At 41.4% G+C, this 17667-nt stretch overlaps 1 protein-coding gene across 2 annotated transcripts in view; it reads left to right on the top strand.

Annotated features, from left to right (window-relative positions):
- Positions 1-17667, top strand: part of TMTC1 (transmembrane O-mannosyltransferase targeting cadherins 1) — a 297501-nt gene that overhangs the window by 34292 nt on the left and 245542 nt on the right. For both annotated transcript variants that reach the window (XM_066258034.1, XM_066258033.1), the window contains exon 5: positions 3056-3262. In XM_066258034.1, coding sequence (XP_066114131.1) covers positions 3056-3262 — 207 coding nt within the window. The remainder of the gene's footprint in view (positions 1-3055; positions 3263-17667) is intronic.

Below are 17667 nucleotides of genomic sequence, written 5' to 3'. Positions count from 1 at the left end.
GCATGGCCCCAGATGGGCAGAGCCTTGGACCCAAACCAGGGTTGCTGGATGATCTTGGTCAGGCGTATACGGGAGTCTGTCTCCGTATGTTTCCTACTCTTACTAAAAAAAAAAAAAAGAATGGCAACAGCTGAGATTAATCATTACATTCTGATCACCTTTCTGCCTAGGTGTACTTGGCCATCACTTAAATAGTTTAGTGCTCTGTTGACTCCCTGTAAATCTCAGAGGTGTGTAAAAGGAAGAAACCTAGTTATCATTATGACCTAAGCTCATGCCAAAAAGCCATGCGCCAACGGAACTCCCTTTGGCTTATATGAGGATATCTTTCCTCTACTCTCAGCTGGTGGGAGTAATTGCATTGCACATCACCTTTTGTGGGTTTTTTTGGGGTTTTTTTAGATAACAACTTATTAACCTCACTTGATTCCCACTGCCTTCACATTCTTTTTGCATCTTTTTGCCTCTGCCTCCTAGCTTCTTTCTGCTTTGCCTCACTGACAGCAGAAGAGTATGACAACTGAGTGCAGACCCTCCCCTTTGGTCCAGTCCAGAGTCATTTAACCTCATCCTTGAAGTCATGTCTCCTCTGGTCTTGGAACTCTCCAGCCCCGTGTTGCCTATACTCTCCTCTTCATCTGGTTACTGTTGAGCTAGACTTTTTTCAAAGGGGCTAATTGTCTCTTATATTCCTTTAATAGTCTTTCGTGATCTCTATCATAAACTGCTAAAAGTTCTACGGAAGGAATAATGTCCTGATATGTAGCTTAGGAGTTTCACAGCTCATAATCAGTGGTTTTTATAAGTAACTTTTAGCTCTCAAAACCAGCAGCTCTATGTAAGTGGAAACATTCATTTTTTCCTTCATCCTTCTATCTACCCATTCAACACATACTCATTCTGTGTCTGGCCAAGAATAAGAGATAAGATGCCTTCCCTCAAAGACCATATACAATATTGGGGGAGACAGACATTACCTAAGTAATTACATGAGTAACAGGCTACAGCTGTGAAAGTGGTGAGAAGGAACCCAGAGCGTGTAACAGGACTATCTGGTCCGCACGGTGAATATCTCTGGAGTCCTGGCCATGGGCCAGGCCATTTACAGGTATGAAGCCACGCAGTGCTCATAACTGTTGCCCTCATTTTACAAAGGAGAAAACAGAAGCACAGAAAGGTACATCTCCAGAGTCACCCAACCCAGAGTAGAGCCAAGATGAGGACCTCTGCCTCTGTGACTCCAAAGTCACAGGGTTACCTCTGTGTATGCCTGCCTCCAATAAAGGAGTACAAGACCAGGGACCCGGTGACCTCCCAGAGCATCTGCTGCTCAGGAATTGGGCTCACATTTGTACCATGAAACCAGCTCAGGGGTTCTGAGTGTATCTATTGGGATCATGACCCCTTTGAGAATCTCACAAAATTGTGCCCCCTTTTCCCAGAATATAATGTACACACACAATTTTGCACCAACACTTAGAGATCTACCCCTCCCCCCCCCACACACACTTTATTTGCAAATTTAGAATAAATATCTTAGCACTAGGTTGTTTTTGAAGTTTTCCTTTGAATGATTCAAGGGGCAGAAAAGAAACAGTAATAGGCACAAACGTTGGAAGCACTTTTGTATATGAACAATTTATTCCTAAATTTTAAGGGGACTACTTAAAATGAAGTGGGATTTCTTTTATTTGACATCCTCTTTAGGAAGAACTATTTCCAATGAAAGATGAGCTCCTGAAAGTTAAATTTTGTTTCTTTATTTTTTTCTAATTAGGATATAATTTTCAGCATTCCCTGACCCTAGTTCCTAACTACTCTCTCTTGGAGTAACCATAGTCCTGAATTTGGCACTTTTAATTTTTACGATTATTTTTATCCTATTACTTCATATCTATATACCAATATATACCAAATAGCATTATTTAACATATTTTCAAACTTTATATAAAAATGGTATCATTTGCTTTTCTTTTCATACATCATTGTCATTACAATTAGCTGTTGTATGGTATTTAATTTTCCCAATTTACTTCTTACTTTTTCTGGATCTGGAATTCAGATTATTTTCAGTTTTTGCTATTATACACTATGCTGCAATAGATTTTCTTGTGCAAACACTTGTGGGAGTTTTTTGGGCATCCTGTAAGAAGGGGTTGCTGGGACCACAGACAGATGCGTGTTCACTGTCACAGGTTGAGACCAAACCCTTTTTTCTTTTGTGATAGAGACAGAGAGAGGGTCAGATAGGGACAGACAGACTGGAAGGGAGAGAGATGAGAAGCATCAATTCTTCATTGCGGTTCCTTAGTTGTTCATTGATTGCTTTCTCGTATGTGCCTTGACCAGGGGGCTACAGCAGAGCAAGGACCCCATGCTCAAGCCAGTGACCTTGTACTCAAGCCAGTGAGCGACCTTGGGGTCATATCTATGATCCCATGCTCAAGCGAGCAACTTCGAGGTTTCGAGCCTGGGTCCTCCGCGTCACAGTCCAACATTCTATCCACTATGCCACCTCCTGGTCAGGCGAGACAAAACTCTTGAAATGATTGGAGCAGTGTCTCAGAATCCCTTTGCTCTACATTCTCATCATTACTTGGCAGTATCAGACTTTTAAAGCTTTGCCCATCCAGTAGTTATGAATGAAATCTCAGAAGATTCATGAAAGAAAAATGTAATCACAATACTTTGGATAGGTCAGCTATGAACAGTATTTTACAAGATCATACTTATGCAAATCCTGACTACCACTTCAATCAAATATGAGAAATCTATTTGGAGGATGAGGTGGAAGAAGAGTGTGTGTGTATGTGTATGTGTGTGTGTATGTGTGTGTTGTTGACCATATTAAAAGGGACTGAGTCTTAGTTTTCTATATTAGAAAGTCAATATAATAAGTTCTAAAATAAAAAATATATATAACATTATAGTTTTGTTATTTTTAAATATTCTTGTTCGTACACTTGAGTTTTGATTCCAGGAGCAGGATTTGGGGTGGGACAGTGGACTGCTCTTTCTTGTTCCAAGCCTTGTCATTCTGTTTGACTTTGTATAGGAGCAATGGGGTCATCTACCAGCACAGCCCACAGCAGCCGGGGAGCCCCCAGCCTGCCTCACTGCCAGCGCACCCTCCCCGGGAGGAGGGGAAGCAGCAGCGCTTCCCTCACAAAGGAGCGTGGGGTGGCTGCCACTCCCCACTGCCTGCGGGACCCAAGAGCAGTGGATTCCCGGTGTCCCCGCGAGCTGTGTGGTCCATGCTGAGGTACTGGGCTGGGCTCCTTGACTGTGTGCGTTTTCACCCTCCAGTACTACCTGTGTGGGCTGACAGCAGAACTGAAGCCCTGAGTCCATTCTTTGTTACCTCCCTGCTCCTTGTTGCTCTGCCTCCCTCTTTCATTCCATTCCTCCCTCTGTTCCTTCCTTCCTTCTCCCTTCTTCCCTTCCTTCTCTGTATTAGATCAGATACAAAAAGGAGAACTAGAAAAAACCCTGCTATCTGCTATAATTCAGAAGCATGGGATGAGGTGTGGGTCAGTGAAGACTCAGTTAAGAAGAGAAAGCATTTTCTTGTGTCCCTGGTGAAAGAACCTTGCGCTGGAGAGTGGTGGGGCCTCTGGTTTTCTGGGGCAGCCAGCACTCATCCTCCGCCTGCTGTCTCTCCCTGCTCTTCATGAGTGATAGGAGTTTATTACAGCACAGGGGTGGGAGGAAGCCCAGAGCGCTCTGCCTCTCAGAAATGTTTTAGAGGAAGCAGAAAGATCGTTAAAGCATGGGGTTTTCTTTCTCTTTAAAAATATGGTGACCTAGTTATGAAAATTAACATAGATTAACAGAACAGGTGCTCACTAAGTTAGGTTGCCTTTAAAATGGCTCAAGTCATGGAATGTAATAAAGATGGAAATTCAGTTCATATTGTTAGCACTTGACTACTTCAGATTGCAGTTCTGACTTTTCTCTGCAGTTCTAGAAAATTCCCTTTTTTCAGAGTCTTTATTTCCCATTACTCCCACATTTTCCTGTTTGTTTTCATCTTGCTTCATTCATTTACTAAATATCTATTTTAAATGAAATACCTAATGAGTGTCTACCACATGCCTGGAACTGTTCTAGGTACCAGGAACGTTCTGGTGAATAAGGGAGACAAAATCTTTGCTCTTCTGTAGCTATTTTTCTAGTGGAAGAAGGCAGACACTGAATAACCAATAATGAACAATGTGCTGGAGGGATGGGAGTGGCCTGGCTGGGACAACTGTGCATTGGTTGGTCAGAGAAGGCCTCCTGTTTCATCCTGAATGAGAGGAGGAGCTAGCTCTGCAAAGATCTGGCTGCCTGGGATCATGATTGGAAAGGCAAGGCCAGAGGGTGGCAGGGTCTGATAATGAAGGGTCCTGAGAGCCATGGATGCAAGCTTCAATTTTATTGCAAGCGGAATGGGGAGACTGAAAGTTCTTTTTTCTTTTTGTTATTGTTATGTTTTGTTTTATCTTAATATGGTAAGAAATGATTACATTAAATAATCTGGCTTCCTCTTGGTACATTATGTTGGAGACAAGAGTAAAACAAAAGGGTTGAGAGGCTTTTATATAGACTGAGGGAGAAAGCAGGGGCGTTGGCTGAGGGTGATGAGGCTGGGATGAAGAGATGGGGTGGATATGGGATATCTTTTGAATACTGATCCAACAGGATGTGCTGGTGACTGGAGTGTGGGAAAGGAAGAAACAAGGATTTGGGGGTTTTAGCTTATACAGTTAGGTGCACTGTGGCGATAGTTATTAAGATGGAAAGTCAAGGGGAGAAATAAGTATTCTGAGGGTTAGTGGAGGGGAGATAAAATCCCGGTTATGCACGAAATTCCTGAGAAAGAAAGAGAGATACATAGTCAAAACCTTGAGGAAACCTTGAGGAGAGCCATGGAGGAAAAGAAGATAAAATATTTGGGGAAACTGTAATACAGTGGTCCCTCATCTATTGCGGGGATTAGGTTCCAGAGCCCTCCATGACAGGTGAAAATCCATGAACTAGCAACTGTTACATCCTGGGAGACAGGCCACAGCAGACACAAAGTGAATTTTATAAGTTTTATTGCAGACCTGCACAGGGACTGCAGGCAACCCATGCAAGGGAGCACTGTAGCCCCCCAAACCTGTGCAGGGACTGCAGGTAACCCACACAGGGGAACACTGCAGCCCCCCAAACCTGCACAGGGATGCAGGTAACCCACACAGGGGAACACTGCAGCCCCCCAAACCTGCGCAGGGACTGCAGGCAACCTACGCCTCCAAAGAGACTGGAGCACTGCAGCCCCCCAAACCTGCGCAGGGACTGCAGGCAACCTACGCCTCCAAAGAGACTGGAGCACTGCAGCCCCCAAACCTGCGCAGGGACTGCAGGCAACTTACGCCTCCGAAGAGACTGGAGCACTGCAGCCCCCCAAACCTGTGCAGGGACTGCAGGTAACCTACGCCTCCAAAGAGACTGGAGCACTGCAGCCCTCCAAACCTGCACAGGGACTGCAGGCAACTTACGCCTCCAAAGAGACTGGAGCACTGCAGCCCCCCAAACCTGTGCAGGGACTGCAGGTAACCTACGCCTCCGAAGAGACTGGAGCACTGCAGCCCTCCAAACCTGCGCAGCCAACAAACTGTGCAGGGACTGCAGCCCCCCCAAACCTGCACAGGGACTGCAGCCCCGAGCTTTTAAAATGGCTCCTTTTTATAGGGTGGCTGTCTAGGATGAGCAAGCATCATACAGAAGCTGATGTGGCTGTTAGTCATTGGCTAGGGAGGTCGTGCACAGTTACGGGGGGGGGTATTACTCAGTGGAGAATTTCAAACATAAACTTCTGATAAGGGTCTCTTAACCAATAGAATGCAAATATTTGTCTCTTTTTCCTTTTTTTCTCTCTCTTTCTTTCAGCCTCCGAGAGTCCCTATCTGTCTCTGCTTCTTGAACGACCTTGGGCATGTTATTCCTAACAGAACAGGAGCAGGACCTGCCTGTAACCCTTAAGTTCCCTGTTCCATTAGTGCCCTGCTTATTTTCTGATCTTCTCTTGGTCCTTACACAACCTTGTATTTATTATTTATATGTATTTTAAGGCTTTATAAACCCTCCCCCACACTCTTATAAACCTTTCCCACACTGTTATTAACCTTTCCCACACTTATTTTGCTTATTTTACTGAAAAAAATAATTAAAATACCTATGTATTGCAAAATACCATGATATAGTGAAAAATTTGCGATACAAAATTAGATATATACAGTTTAAAAATCCGCGATACAGTGAGACCACGAAAAGTGAACCACGATATGGCGAGGGACGACTGTAGAGAGTTGTAGATCTTCAAGGTGGGGCAGAAGTCAGACTGCAGTGTGACTGCGAGTTCCCTAAGGGCGGGGGCTCTGTTCTTTCTTGCTCCTATCTCCAATTCCTTTTATCGTGTCTGGCTATTAGTAGTTGCACACATATTTGATAAATTAAAAAGTCAATGAGAGGATGGTAAAAAAAAAATGTTGGAATTAAGCATACATAGAACATTCTCAGTAAATTCGGCAATGAAGGAATGAGGAAAGAATGGCAACTGGAGAGGGATTAGGTTTTTGTTTTCATTATTTTAAATTTGATGGATGCGTGTCTATGTGTAGATAACTTGTAGAGGATAGAGATGAAAGATCCTGCAGCAGAAAGGGATAATATGGAATATGAATACCAGGCATGTGCTGGCAAATGTTTAATAACTGCCTTCCAAAGCAAGGAAATCCTGACTTGTAGTGTTTGCCAACTTCCATATAAATAACTCCTACCATGGCTTAATTCAAGCCACAAATATGACGTCAGTGAATGTGGAGTTGGAGAAGTGCTGTCGCTTACCATTATGTAGTATTTCTACTGCTTACTAAACAATAGACATAAATAGCCTCAAGATCACAGATAACAACAAAATGAAATTAAGAAGTGATGAGCTTTGAGTATTTATCACTTTTGTTTTTAATGAGATTAATTTTAAGTTAACATAATTTAATTTTCAGCACTGGCTATATTTAATAACTGGCTTGCCTAATATCTAGAAATTTAATACTGAGTTCTTGCAAGCCAGCGTGAGTCGGCTGCCACACACCAGTGAAGAAGACCCTTCAGGAAGAGGAAGGAAATTCTGTGTCTGTTATTCATCTACTATGAACCAGGACGTGGGCTAGCGTTTTCTGTACATTATCCCAGGCAACCATCACAGTAATCCATTTAAGGTAGATATTATAGCTCCTTTTACTGGGAGGAAATGGAAAATCTGAGAAGTTCAAACACCTTGTCCACATTTATGTAGTATGGGCGAAGGTCAGGTTTGGAACTCAAGCTGTGAGACCTCTAACACTGGGCTTTGACCATGTGCTAGACTCGAAAGCCCATAGTCTGAGGTGAAGCCTTAGCTCTGAGGAAGAAGCAGGATACTGGTGTCATTGTCTCTGGATCTGGCCTCCTTGTTGATATTGGGGGGGGGAGGGAGCGGGTTAGACAGATCTTTGTAGCCATCCTGGGGTTCACAAATGAGATACCTCTTGACTTGCTTTGATATGTAGTATTAGGCTAATACATGTAATTAGATGGCATGCTTTTGTAGGTTATGGTTTGTTCTTTTTTAACCCTGAACGCCAGGCTCTTTTACAAAGAACTAACGATGCTTGAGTCAGAGTCGCACTAAGTTGACCTGCTTGTGGGCAGGAAGGACTGTTATCCCTCCTTTGGAAGGAAAATTGTCATATATTTTCCATTTTTGCAAGAGAAACATGTTACCTATTGGAGTATAAATTAAATTAGCATTGAAATTACTTTTGAAAACTATATTTATACTTTTGTCAGAAGGTGATCAGGTAAAATAAATAAAAGTTCAAAGCAGTATTATTTTACTTCTTAAGATTTCTGTAGACAGGGTTTGAAATCATGGCTGCTTCACTTACCTGACCCTGGACCAGCTATTTTATCTCTGTGAGCTTCAGTTTTCACATCTCCAAAGAGGGAAGAAAGAGTTGCAGCTTACTCTCAGATTGGCTGTCGGGACTGATGGCTACAGTGCATGGAATGAGCTTGTAAACAGATGCCAGGCACTGTGTGACCATTCAGAGCGTGGCAGCCAGAGCACCATTATTAGAAGTTTAGTGTTATGACCGCTCTTCCTGTGAGTTTCTGAACACCAGGATGCACAATGAAAATGGTAAATCTGCAGTATGCAGGCAGGGAGTGAGTTTGTATGGGATTTTTCTTTTTCTCTTTTGGATGAAGTTCAAGGTTGCTTGCTAGGATGTGTTTACATTGCATGCATGACATTGGATTGACAAAATGTTGGCTAAAGATCTTCAGGTAAAATGTTTTTTGTTTTGTTTTGTGACAGAGACAGAGAGACAGAGAGAGGGACAGGTAGGGACAGACAGACCGGAGGGATGGAGAAGCATCAGTTCTTCATTGTGGCTCCTTAGTTGTTAATTGATTGTTTTCTTATGTGTGCCTTGACTGGGGGGCTAGAGCAGAGTGAGTGACCTCTTGCTCAAGCCAGTGACCTTGGGCTCAAACCAGAAACCTTGGGCTCAAGCCAGCAACCTTTGGACTCAAGCCAGTGAACATGGGGTCATGTCTATGGTCCCATGCTCAAGCCAGCGACCCCATGCTTAAGCTGGTGAGCCCAAGCTCAAGCTGGCAACCTTGGGGATTTGATCTTGGGTCCTCTGTGTTGCAGTCCTGTGCTTTGTCCACTGTGTCATCACCTGGTCAGGCTCAAGTAAAATGTTTTGTAAAGTTACCACACACAGAGAAAAACCTCAACCCCGGGAAAAATCCTACTGCAAGTCATTTATTTAGTTGCCTGTTTTTCTGTGTGACTTGGTGATTGGCATATAGGTAGAAAGTGCAATGAAAAACCTAGGACTTAAGGTATATACTCTGGGATGCACTGACATCTCAGTTGATACTACCTTTTACTCAGTTACTCCATGTGAAATGAAAAATGTTTTGTAGGTAAACATTCCTTCTTCCCTACCCCCTTCATTATATCAGATTTATTCACACATGGACACTCTTTTCCTTTTACATTAGAAAGCTCAGTGAGTTCTACAGGAAATCTGATCTTCAGCACTCATATATATGAATACGCCTGTATATCTGTAGAGTCATTATTCTCATGTATACTTGATTCATTTAATGTTAAAATAACAGTGATCACAATAAGCATTGAAGGACAGTTCTTACCTCACATCCTTGCTTATTTCCTCTTTTTTCTGCTACCCTGTAGGGTCTGTCATGACCCATTTATTCAACAATATTTACTGAGCACCTACTATGTTCCAGACACCATTTCTGGCAGTGAAATAAACAAGGCCCTGCCCTCATGGAACTTAGTTGGAAGATGATCACGATATTTTTACTTAAAATGGGCTTCCCTTTGTGAGTAAGACAGTTGTTAGATTTTTCCACTTCGGTAAGTCTTAAAAGTTCTTCTTGTAAATGCCTTGTGCATAGGCGTGCAGATCAAGAGACTCAGGTTTAGGACTAGAGAGAACAATTCGGCTCTACAGTGAACTTGTCAGGTAATTAAAGTCAGGGGACTTAGGGGGGCATTTAAATATTTTGACCTTCATTCATAGGATGAGTAACTGATCTTTTAAACGTCATTTTAATGCATTATTTCTGTAGACCATGCATTACATTCTTTTCCCCAAGGTAAGCAATTCTGTGCAGATGAAAGTCCAGAGATGGGATTTTGAACTTCTAGTCTTTACATATGATCCTATGAGTAGGGCAAATGTGTTTCAGACCATTATTAATGACCTCATATCAGCACTGAGAGTAACTTAGTGAGCTAGTGAAATAAGGTTTGTAGGTGACAGAAAAAAAATCTGTGTTGAAAGCCTGTATTTCATGGTGAATAACTAGGTTCTCGTGCACCTCTGCACCCACCATTTCACACCCTTCTTCCATTGACTGATCTCGGATGTACATTCTCAATCTCACTTAGGTGCTGCTTTCAAAAGGGGCAGAGTTAACGTAAGTCTATGCAGAAAATGTATCCAACAGTGAAAAGTGAGGTTTGTGAGTTCATGTTCATAAATTGCTACCCCTACTTAAATTTTTTAAATCTATTTTTTATTAATTTTAATGGGGCCTACTTAAAATTTAATGCAAGTGTAAACCTCAATGATGAATCCACGTTAAGAACACTAACCACCTTAAATTAAATTAGAAAGGTATTTTCAAAAATAAACTGTGTCACAGTTACCAGGCTTCTTTTATTTATTTATTTATTTTTTATTTTTTTATTTAATTTATTCATTTTAGAGAGGAGAGAGAAATGGAGAGAGAAAGACAGAGAGGGAGAGAGAGAGGAGAGAGAGACAGAGAGAGAAGGTAGGGAGGAGCTGGAAGCATCAACTCCCATATGTGCCTTGACCAGGCAAGCCCAGGGTTTCGAACCGGCAACCTCAGCATTTCCAGGTCGACGCTTTATCCACTGCGCCACCACAGGTCAGGCGTTACCAGACTTCTTAATTATGAACTGTATTTATTGAGATAGTATAATCAATGTGCCTTTAATGTTCTTTGATGGTTTGATTTACCCAAGCTGGGTTCCCAACTTCCTTTAGAGTAGCTTTTCTCAAATACAGAGCTTACCAGAAAAGTATTCTCTTTCGTGGGTGGAGAATTTGAAGGGTTTCCCCCGCCCCTTGCTATTTTGCCAACAAGCAGCTGAGGGTGATGCTATTGCTTCTGAATCAGTTTTGGCACTACCATGAAACTGTGAGGTGATTCAAGTCAGGGGACTTAGAGAGACACATAAATATTGTGACCTTCACTGACCGGAGTGCAGATCACGGTACAGCTCGAGTTACCCTGATGAGTTCATCTGAAAGCTTACTGAAATCTGCCTTGGTTCTTGAACTGAGCTCAGCACTAAAATGGATCATTTCAAGAAAGCGTTCCTTGGCTTCTTTCAGAATTTAGCACTAAAAGCTTCCAAATAAATCACATGCTAAGTAGGATTTTTTTTTTTTTTTAATTTATGGATAGCAGTTGGTAGAGTTCCTAACTGCTGACAGCCCTTGGTTCATTCTGCCGACTCTTGATTGGGTACCAATTCTTGGCAATCTTCGGTCCCCTGTGAATTTCAGTCAGTAGATGATAAGTTCTTTCCTTTCTCAGTGTAGAGCAATCAGGCTCAGGCATCTGCTTTCCAACCGGATGCACATATGTTGAAAGAGAAAACTATCAGAATGTAGGCATTTCTGGTTGGCACGCAATTTTGTCACTGCCACAGTAGCTCCTTAAGAGAAGATGCCCGGCCCCTTGCTTTTTCATCAGCTCAACAGTCACCATATGGAATACTCAGCCACTGTCCTGTGTGGTTAAGAGTCTGGGGGACTTCAAGGCCACCATGCATTTCCCCCTTCTTCTGCAGAACACAGCTGGGGCTCTGTGCGTGTTGTAGGGAGTTTGCTGCTGATTTCTTTGCTCTTTTAGTTAATGCTGCTATCATCCAGATTAATATTTTTTTCTCTTTCTTTTTTTTAATATAGCCTACTGAGAGGTTGTGGTGTGATTGTTTTTTTTGTTTTTTTTTTTTAATTAATTTTTTCCATTTTTCTGAAGCTGGAAACAGGGAGAGACAGTCAGACAGACTCCCGCATGCGCCCGACCGGGATCCACCTGGCACGCCCACCAGGGGCGACGCTCTGCCCACCAGGGGGCGATGCTCTGCCCATCCTGGGCATCGCCATGTTGCGACCAGAGCCACTCTAGCGCCTGAGGGAGAGGCCACAGAGCCATCCCCAGCGCCCGGGCCATCTTTGCTCCAATGGAGCCTTGGCTGCGGGAGGGGAAGAGAGAGACAGAGAGGAAAGCGCGGCGGAGGGGTGGAGAAGCAAATGGGCGCTTCTCCTGTGTGCCCTGGCCGGGAATCGAACCCGGGTCCTCCGCACACTAGGCCGACGCTCTACCGCTGAGCCAACCGGCCAGGGCTGATTGTTTTAATAAAAGCAGTATTTATTCATCTTAATTTAATATTGTAACCACTCAAAGTGTATAGAAATAAGTCTTTCACAAGAGCGTGGCTCTATGCCAGGCAATAGATCATGGTGGTTTCAGAGATATCGGTGGGATTTCCAGTTTGTTGATTTGAAAATTGTCTGACACACATTTTGATCTGGTGCTATGTTTTGTAGATTGAATCTTAAAAATATACATGCATTAAAAAATATTTTTTTTAATTTAAGAAGAGTTTGGGAAGGACCTTTTGTCCAAGCGAAGGAAAAAGGAATTATGGAAATACATATGCTTTGACAATTCAAAAATAAGCAACGTGATTATGATTTTCATCAATAAATAGCTTTTTGAGTACTTCAGTAGCTCCTGTGGAGTGAGCACTTTTCAATGCCCAGGAGCCCTGTTCCAGGTTTTACATATAGCTTACAACTTTAATTCTTACAAAAACCTATCAGGTGGATGTTTACAGAGTGATGAGCATGGACTCATACTGGCTACCTGGCTCTTTTTTTTTTTTTTTTTTTTTTTTGTGAGTGGAGGAGAGAGAGTGAGATAGATTGTATGCACCCTAATTGGGATCCACCTGAAACCCCCTGTTTGAGGCAAATGCTTGAATCACCAAAGCTATTTTTTGCACCCTGAGATTGATGTATTCAGACCAAATGAGCTATCCTCAGTGCCGTGGCTAACGCTCGAACCAATCAAGCCACTGGCTGCATGAGGGGAAGAGGGTGAGAAGAGGGAGAGAGAGGGGGAGAGAAACAAATGGTTGTTTCTCTTAAATGTTCTGACCAGAAATCGAATCTAGGACGTCAATACACCAGGCTGACACCTTGTCCCCTGAGCCAACCAGCTAGGGCTGATTACCTGGCTTCTGCTCTACTGCCGACCAGGTATATACCGTATTTTTTGCTCCATAAGATGCACTATTTCCCCCCAAAAGTGGAGGAGAAAATGCCCGTGCATTTTATGGAGTGAAATATACCGTATTTTATTAAATATTTTAGCAGACCATTTGGTTCAGAATATTTTTTGTCTTATTTTCCTCCTTAAAACCCTATGTGTGTCTTATGGAGTGAAAAATATGGTATGTTCTTTGAAAATTACCTCAATTTTCTGTGTACCTACTCCATGAGGTAGTCTAAGGAACAAATAAGTTAATGCATGGTAAAAGCTTAAGATAGCTTTTAATTGTGACTTTTTATAAATTGTGTGATATGATTTAGCTTCCTCCACCACCATATTCATTTTATACCAAAGCCACTGTGAAAAAAAATTTAGAAACCTTTTTATAGCATTCACCTATTCTTTGCTATATTTATGAGAGAAAGTGAAATAGTCTTGATTTGACTTGTTATAATATTAATTTCCCCTTCACGAGCTTACAATATTTTAGAAGGAAATGATTGTAAAAGAAAGACATTTTCGTAGCAATAATGGAAAGTTCAGTGGGGTTGAAAAGATAATAGAATGCCTGTGTTAACACTTATTCTTAAGTGATGAATGTCATACTCATTATAAAGTTGTTGCAGAAGATATGCATAGTTTCTAAGAGTAACGGTTGACATTTTAATTAAAAATTTTTGATGTATTTAGAATTACTATTGAATAAAATATCACTTTAATAAACAAATCACTAGGTTGAAAAGCAAATAAAAACTTAACTTACTAGCTTTGTAGATAAATTACTTTATTCCCATATAAGAAGGTATATTTCATGTTGTAGGTTTATGAATTTAATGTTATTCATATTATCCAAACCATGATCTTTATTACTTTATATGTAATCTAGAAAGTGCATATTGATTTTGGAATTACCCTAGGCAGCAATCGCCACGAGAAGTCTGGCATTAAAAATTTGCTCTTAATGATTTAACCTCTAAAAGTATTGGTAAAGTCTTTAAAAGGGGGTCATAAGTATGGATTTTTAGGGGATGAAGGCAATTAATATATTATAATTTGGAAAAGCATAAAATAACCAAACCCAAACAACCAGCCAGAGTTGGACAGGGAAGGAAGGAACACTGTTTGTGTCCTATGTTGAGAGCCGGACGTGCCCTCAGCCCCTAATGAGGAACCATTACATTTCAGCTTTCGAGTGGTAGAGCTTTTAGCTCCTGCAGTTAAGTCTTTAACATAGATGATTTTTTTTTTTGTGCTTTGTATTTGGTTCCCTTAAGTAATTTTTCTTTGTGACTGTGAAAAGAATGTGACTTTGTGAAAGGATTTATGATTCATACTGCATTTAGGATGAAAAACAGTTTTAAATGCAAATAGTTGTCTGTTTAATTGTGAACAGCACACTTGTTTTCCTGCCGTCAGTGAGAGGCTGCAAGTACCCTCAGTAAAGTTTGCTTTCCTCTCCTTTACAGCACACAACTTACAGCTACGATGGACCGGTAAATCTTTCATATTAAGTCGAGATTGGGTGTTTCGATCTCCAGATATTTTTAAGCAGAATGTACAGGTGTGATGATGATAGTTAATGACCAAGAGAACATGATGTCTTGAAAATGACAACTGTCGTCCTTGTCCCTCACTGCTGTTTATGAAAAATCTGAGCATGTAGTGTTGCCAACTATAGGTCTGAAGTGCAGAGCTATTGCCCAAGTTGTGCCTGATGTACAGAAATGAGGGAGGCAGCACGGGGTAGACTAAGGAGTGCTGGGCTGATTGGCAGGCACACTGGGTTTAACTTTGATTCTGATTTGCTCTGGCCCTTGGGCCAGTTTTTTTACTTCGCTGGATTTCTGTTTTTCTTAAGGGGAACAGGATAGGGTGGTCTCCTGTCATTTGATTCTCTTTCTAAGGTCTATTTTGGTCAAACTCTTATAAGACTGTGCTGTCACTTTTCCTCTTGTCTTGTGATTTCTGTTTTCCATTGGCATGTATATTGTTGGAAGTTCTGCAGTACTTGGAGGTTGAGCCTAAAATGAGATACCAAAATTAGAGGCTCTCGTGGTGACTAAATAGACTGCATAGGGAATTTTTGTGATGTGCATTTTGTTATTTTCTCTTTTTCTTTTCCAACCTGGATTCTTGACTACCTAAGTCTTTAGTACGTAAGTCAAATGTATTGATGGAAAATGTCAATATTAAAAAAGATTAAATACATGTTTTCCCTTTAACCATCACAGATGTAATTAATACTCTACACTTGGAAATTGACTCCTGTTGGTTCTTCAGAGACAGTTTGTTGATTCATTTGATTAATAAACATTTATTAAACATTACTAAATACAGCCCTGGCCGGTTGGCTCAGTGGTAGAGCGTCGGCCTGGCGTGCAGGAGTCCCGGGTTCAATTCCCGGCCAGGGCACACAGGAGAAGCACCCATTTGCTTCTCCACCTCTCCCCTTCTCCTTCCTCTCTGTCTCTCTCTTCCCCTCCCGCAGCCATGGCTCCATTGGAGCAAAGATGGCCCGGGGGCTGGGGATGGCTCCTTGGCCACTGCCCCAGGCGCTAGAGTGGCTCTGGTCGCAACAGAGCAACGCCCCGGAGGGGCAGAGCATCGCCCCCTGGTGGGCAGAGCATCGCCCCCTGGTGGATCCCAGTCGGGCGCATGCGGGAGTCTGTCTGTCTCTCCCCGTTTCCAGCTTCAGAAAAATACAAAAAAACAACAACAACAACAAAAAACATTACTAAATATAAACATCTTGGGGATCATTTCTTGCAAAAAAGAAAAGTTTTTTAAAAAAACTTGTTTAAACAAATTGGGGTACTTATTAAAAGGAAACACTGGACTCTAACAGCACCTGCCATGGGTATTGAGCCTGGTTCCTGGGCACAGAAACTGGCAAAGACAAAACATTTTCATTTTTTTACCCCTTTGGAGCTTCCTGGTCTCTCTTTTATTTAAAATTCATGTTGTTTTTCTTTTTTTCTCTTTGTAAAGAATGGCTTTTTAAAATTTGATTAATATGGAGCTATCTGCTTATTCATTTCAAATCTCTATAAGAGATAAACTGTGTTCTGACTCCAGATTATCAAAAAAGACTTTGATTGACCCAGCCTACATTAGCTGGTGGGGAAGTTGTATAATGATAGATGTAAGTACTCTGAATTACGGGGTGAGTGGGATGGGATATTTTAGCCAACCTGGGAAGTTTGGCTCAGGCTGCGTCTTAATAGCTGAGACAGAAAAGGAGGGCTGTCTTTCCAGGCAGAAAACACAGCATGAGGGAGGACACAAAAGAATGTACCTGCAAAGTGTGTGTATGTGTGACTCAGGATATGAGTAGTGGGAGACAGCTGGGGAGGTAGGCAGGAGCCTTGCCATGGAGAATGTAGGAGAGATCCCCAGGACTTTGATTCCTTAGATGAAGAGAAACTAGTGCAGTGTCACGCTCATCTTGGTTTTAGGGAATCTGATCATAAACCCAGATGGAACATATTATTTAAGTGTGAAGATTAAAAACTTCAAACTATTGGATATTATTTATTATATTTTTGAGAATGAAAAAGCAGTAGTTCTGAGATTATCATAGTTAATCTTGCATATGTGTGAATGTTCAGTATTTTCTTTGTTTTTTTAAAATGTCTTATATATATATAATTTTCTTTACTATTCTTTTTGTCATTTTAGGAGAATTCCTGTATTTGAAAAATATTAACAGGAGACTTTAGAATGCATCTCCCCATGATAGGAAAAAGCTGTGCTGCTTATCCACACCTGTTAATGGTTTTAAGCCTCTTCAATTTATGATGTTCTTTCAAAGAACAGAAATTAATGGAAACTTCATGGAAGTGATAATCCCTTCTTATTATGCATTTGGTATGCTCAGACATAGTACGTGTATTCTTATGTGTATTGTGTCCAAGCAGCTGTTATATTTTGTATTGGTGCAGATAATTGCTTTTCTACTTGGCAAAGAAAATAAGCAGATGTAAAATAAATATCTTTCCCTGGCATGATTGATTGGGAGCTCTGCATCCTAATGTTGACTGAGTTTTTACAAGTTATGTAGCAAGTGCTGTCCAACGTCAGACTGCAGCTGTTGACTGCCAAGAATTCACTTGGGCCAAGATAAATTCTGACCAAGCATGTATATCAGACTCATAGTTTTAGAGCTTGAATATAAGAAACAGATAAGTTTTCACAGTAGGAAAACAGCATGTTGACTTGAAGGCCACTATTGATGCAATTTTTCCCCAAAATTATCTTAGTATTTTTTTCCTTGTTTAACTTTTATAATGGAGCAATGGCATACTCAGTGGTTGTTGTATAAATCCTGTAGTCAGAGTGGATTTAAGTCCCAGGTTTCTGATTTAGTTGCAGTGTAAACTTGGATTAAATGATTACCACACTATACAATAACAGTGATTAGTAATAATTATTGTAAGTGGCATAAGTATGTTGAGTTTAGCATAGGGCCCAGTACAACACAAGCACCCAGTTGCACTTATTATTGTGCACTGACCTGAAGATGTCTGGTCTTTTTACAGTTGGCCATGGGGGAGACAAGCTATCTCTCTAATACCTCTGTGGTGGTACTTTTCAATGTCTTAAGAGTTTTGGCTTAATTATTTATTGCCTTTTCCCCATTGGCAGGTAAAAGGGAGCCAGTATGAAATGCCCATTATAAGCCAGGAGATAAACAGGGAAGAACTCATTTCACTGTCACCATGTCCTTGGAAAGTGAGA

Source organism: Saccopteryx bilineata, chromosome 2 (assembly GCF_036850765.1).
Source record: "Saccopteryx bilineata isolate mSacBil1 chromosome 2, mSacBil1_pri_phased_curated, whole genome shotgun sequence".
NCBI lineage: Eukaryota > Metazoa > Chordata > Mammalia > Chiroptera > Emballonuridae > Saccopteryx > Saccopteryx bilineata.
Note: the sequence above shows the minus strand (reverse complement) of the source record. Positions and strands in the feature narration are given on the sequence as shown.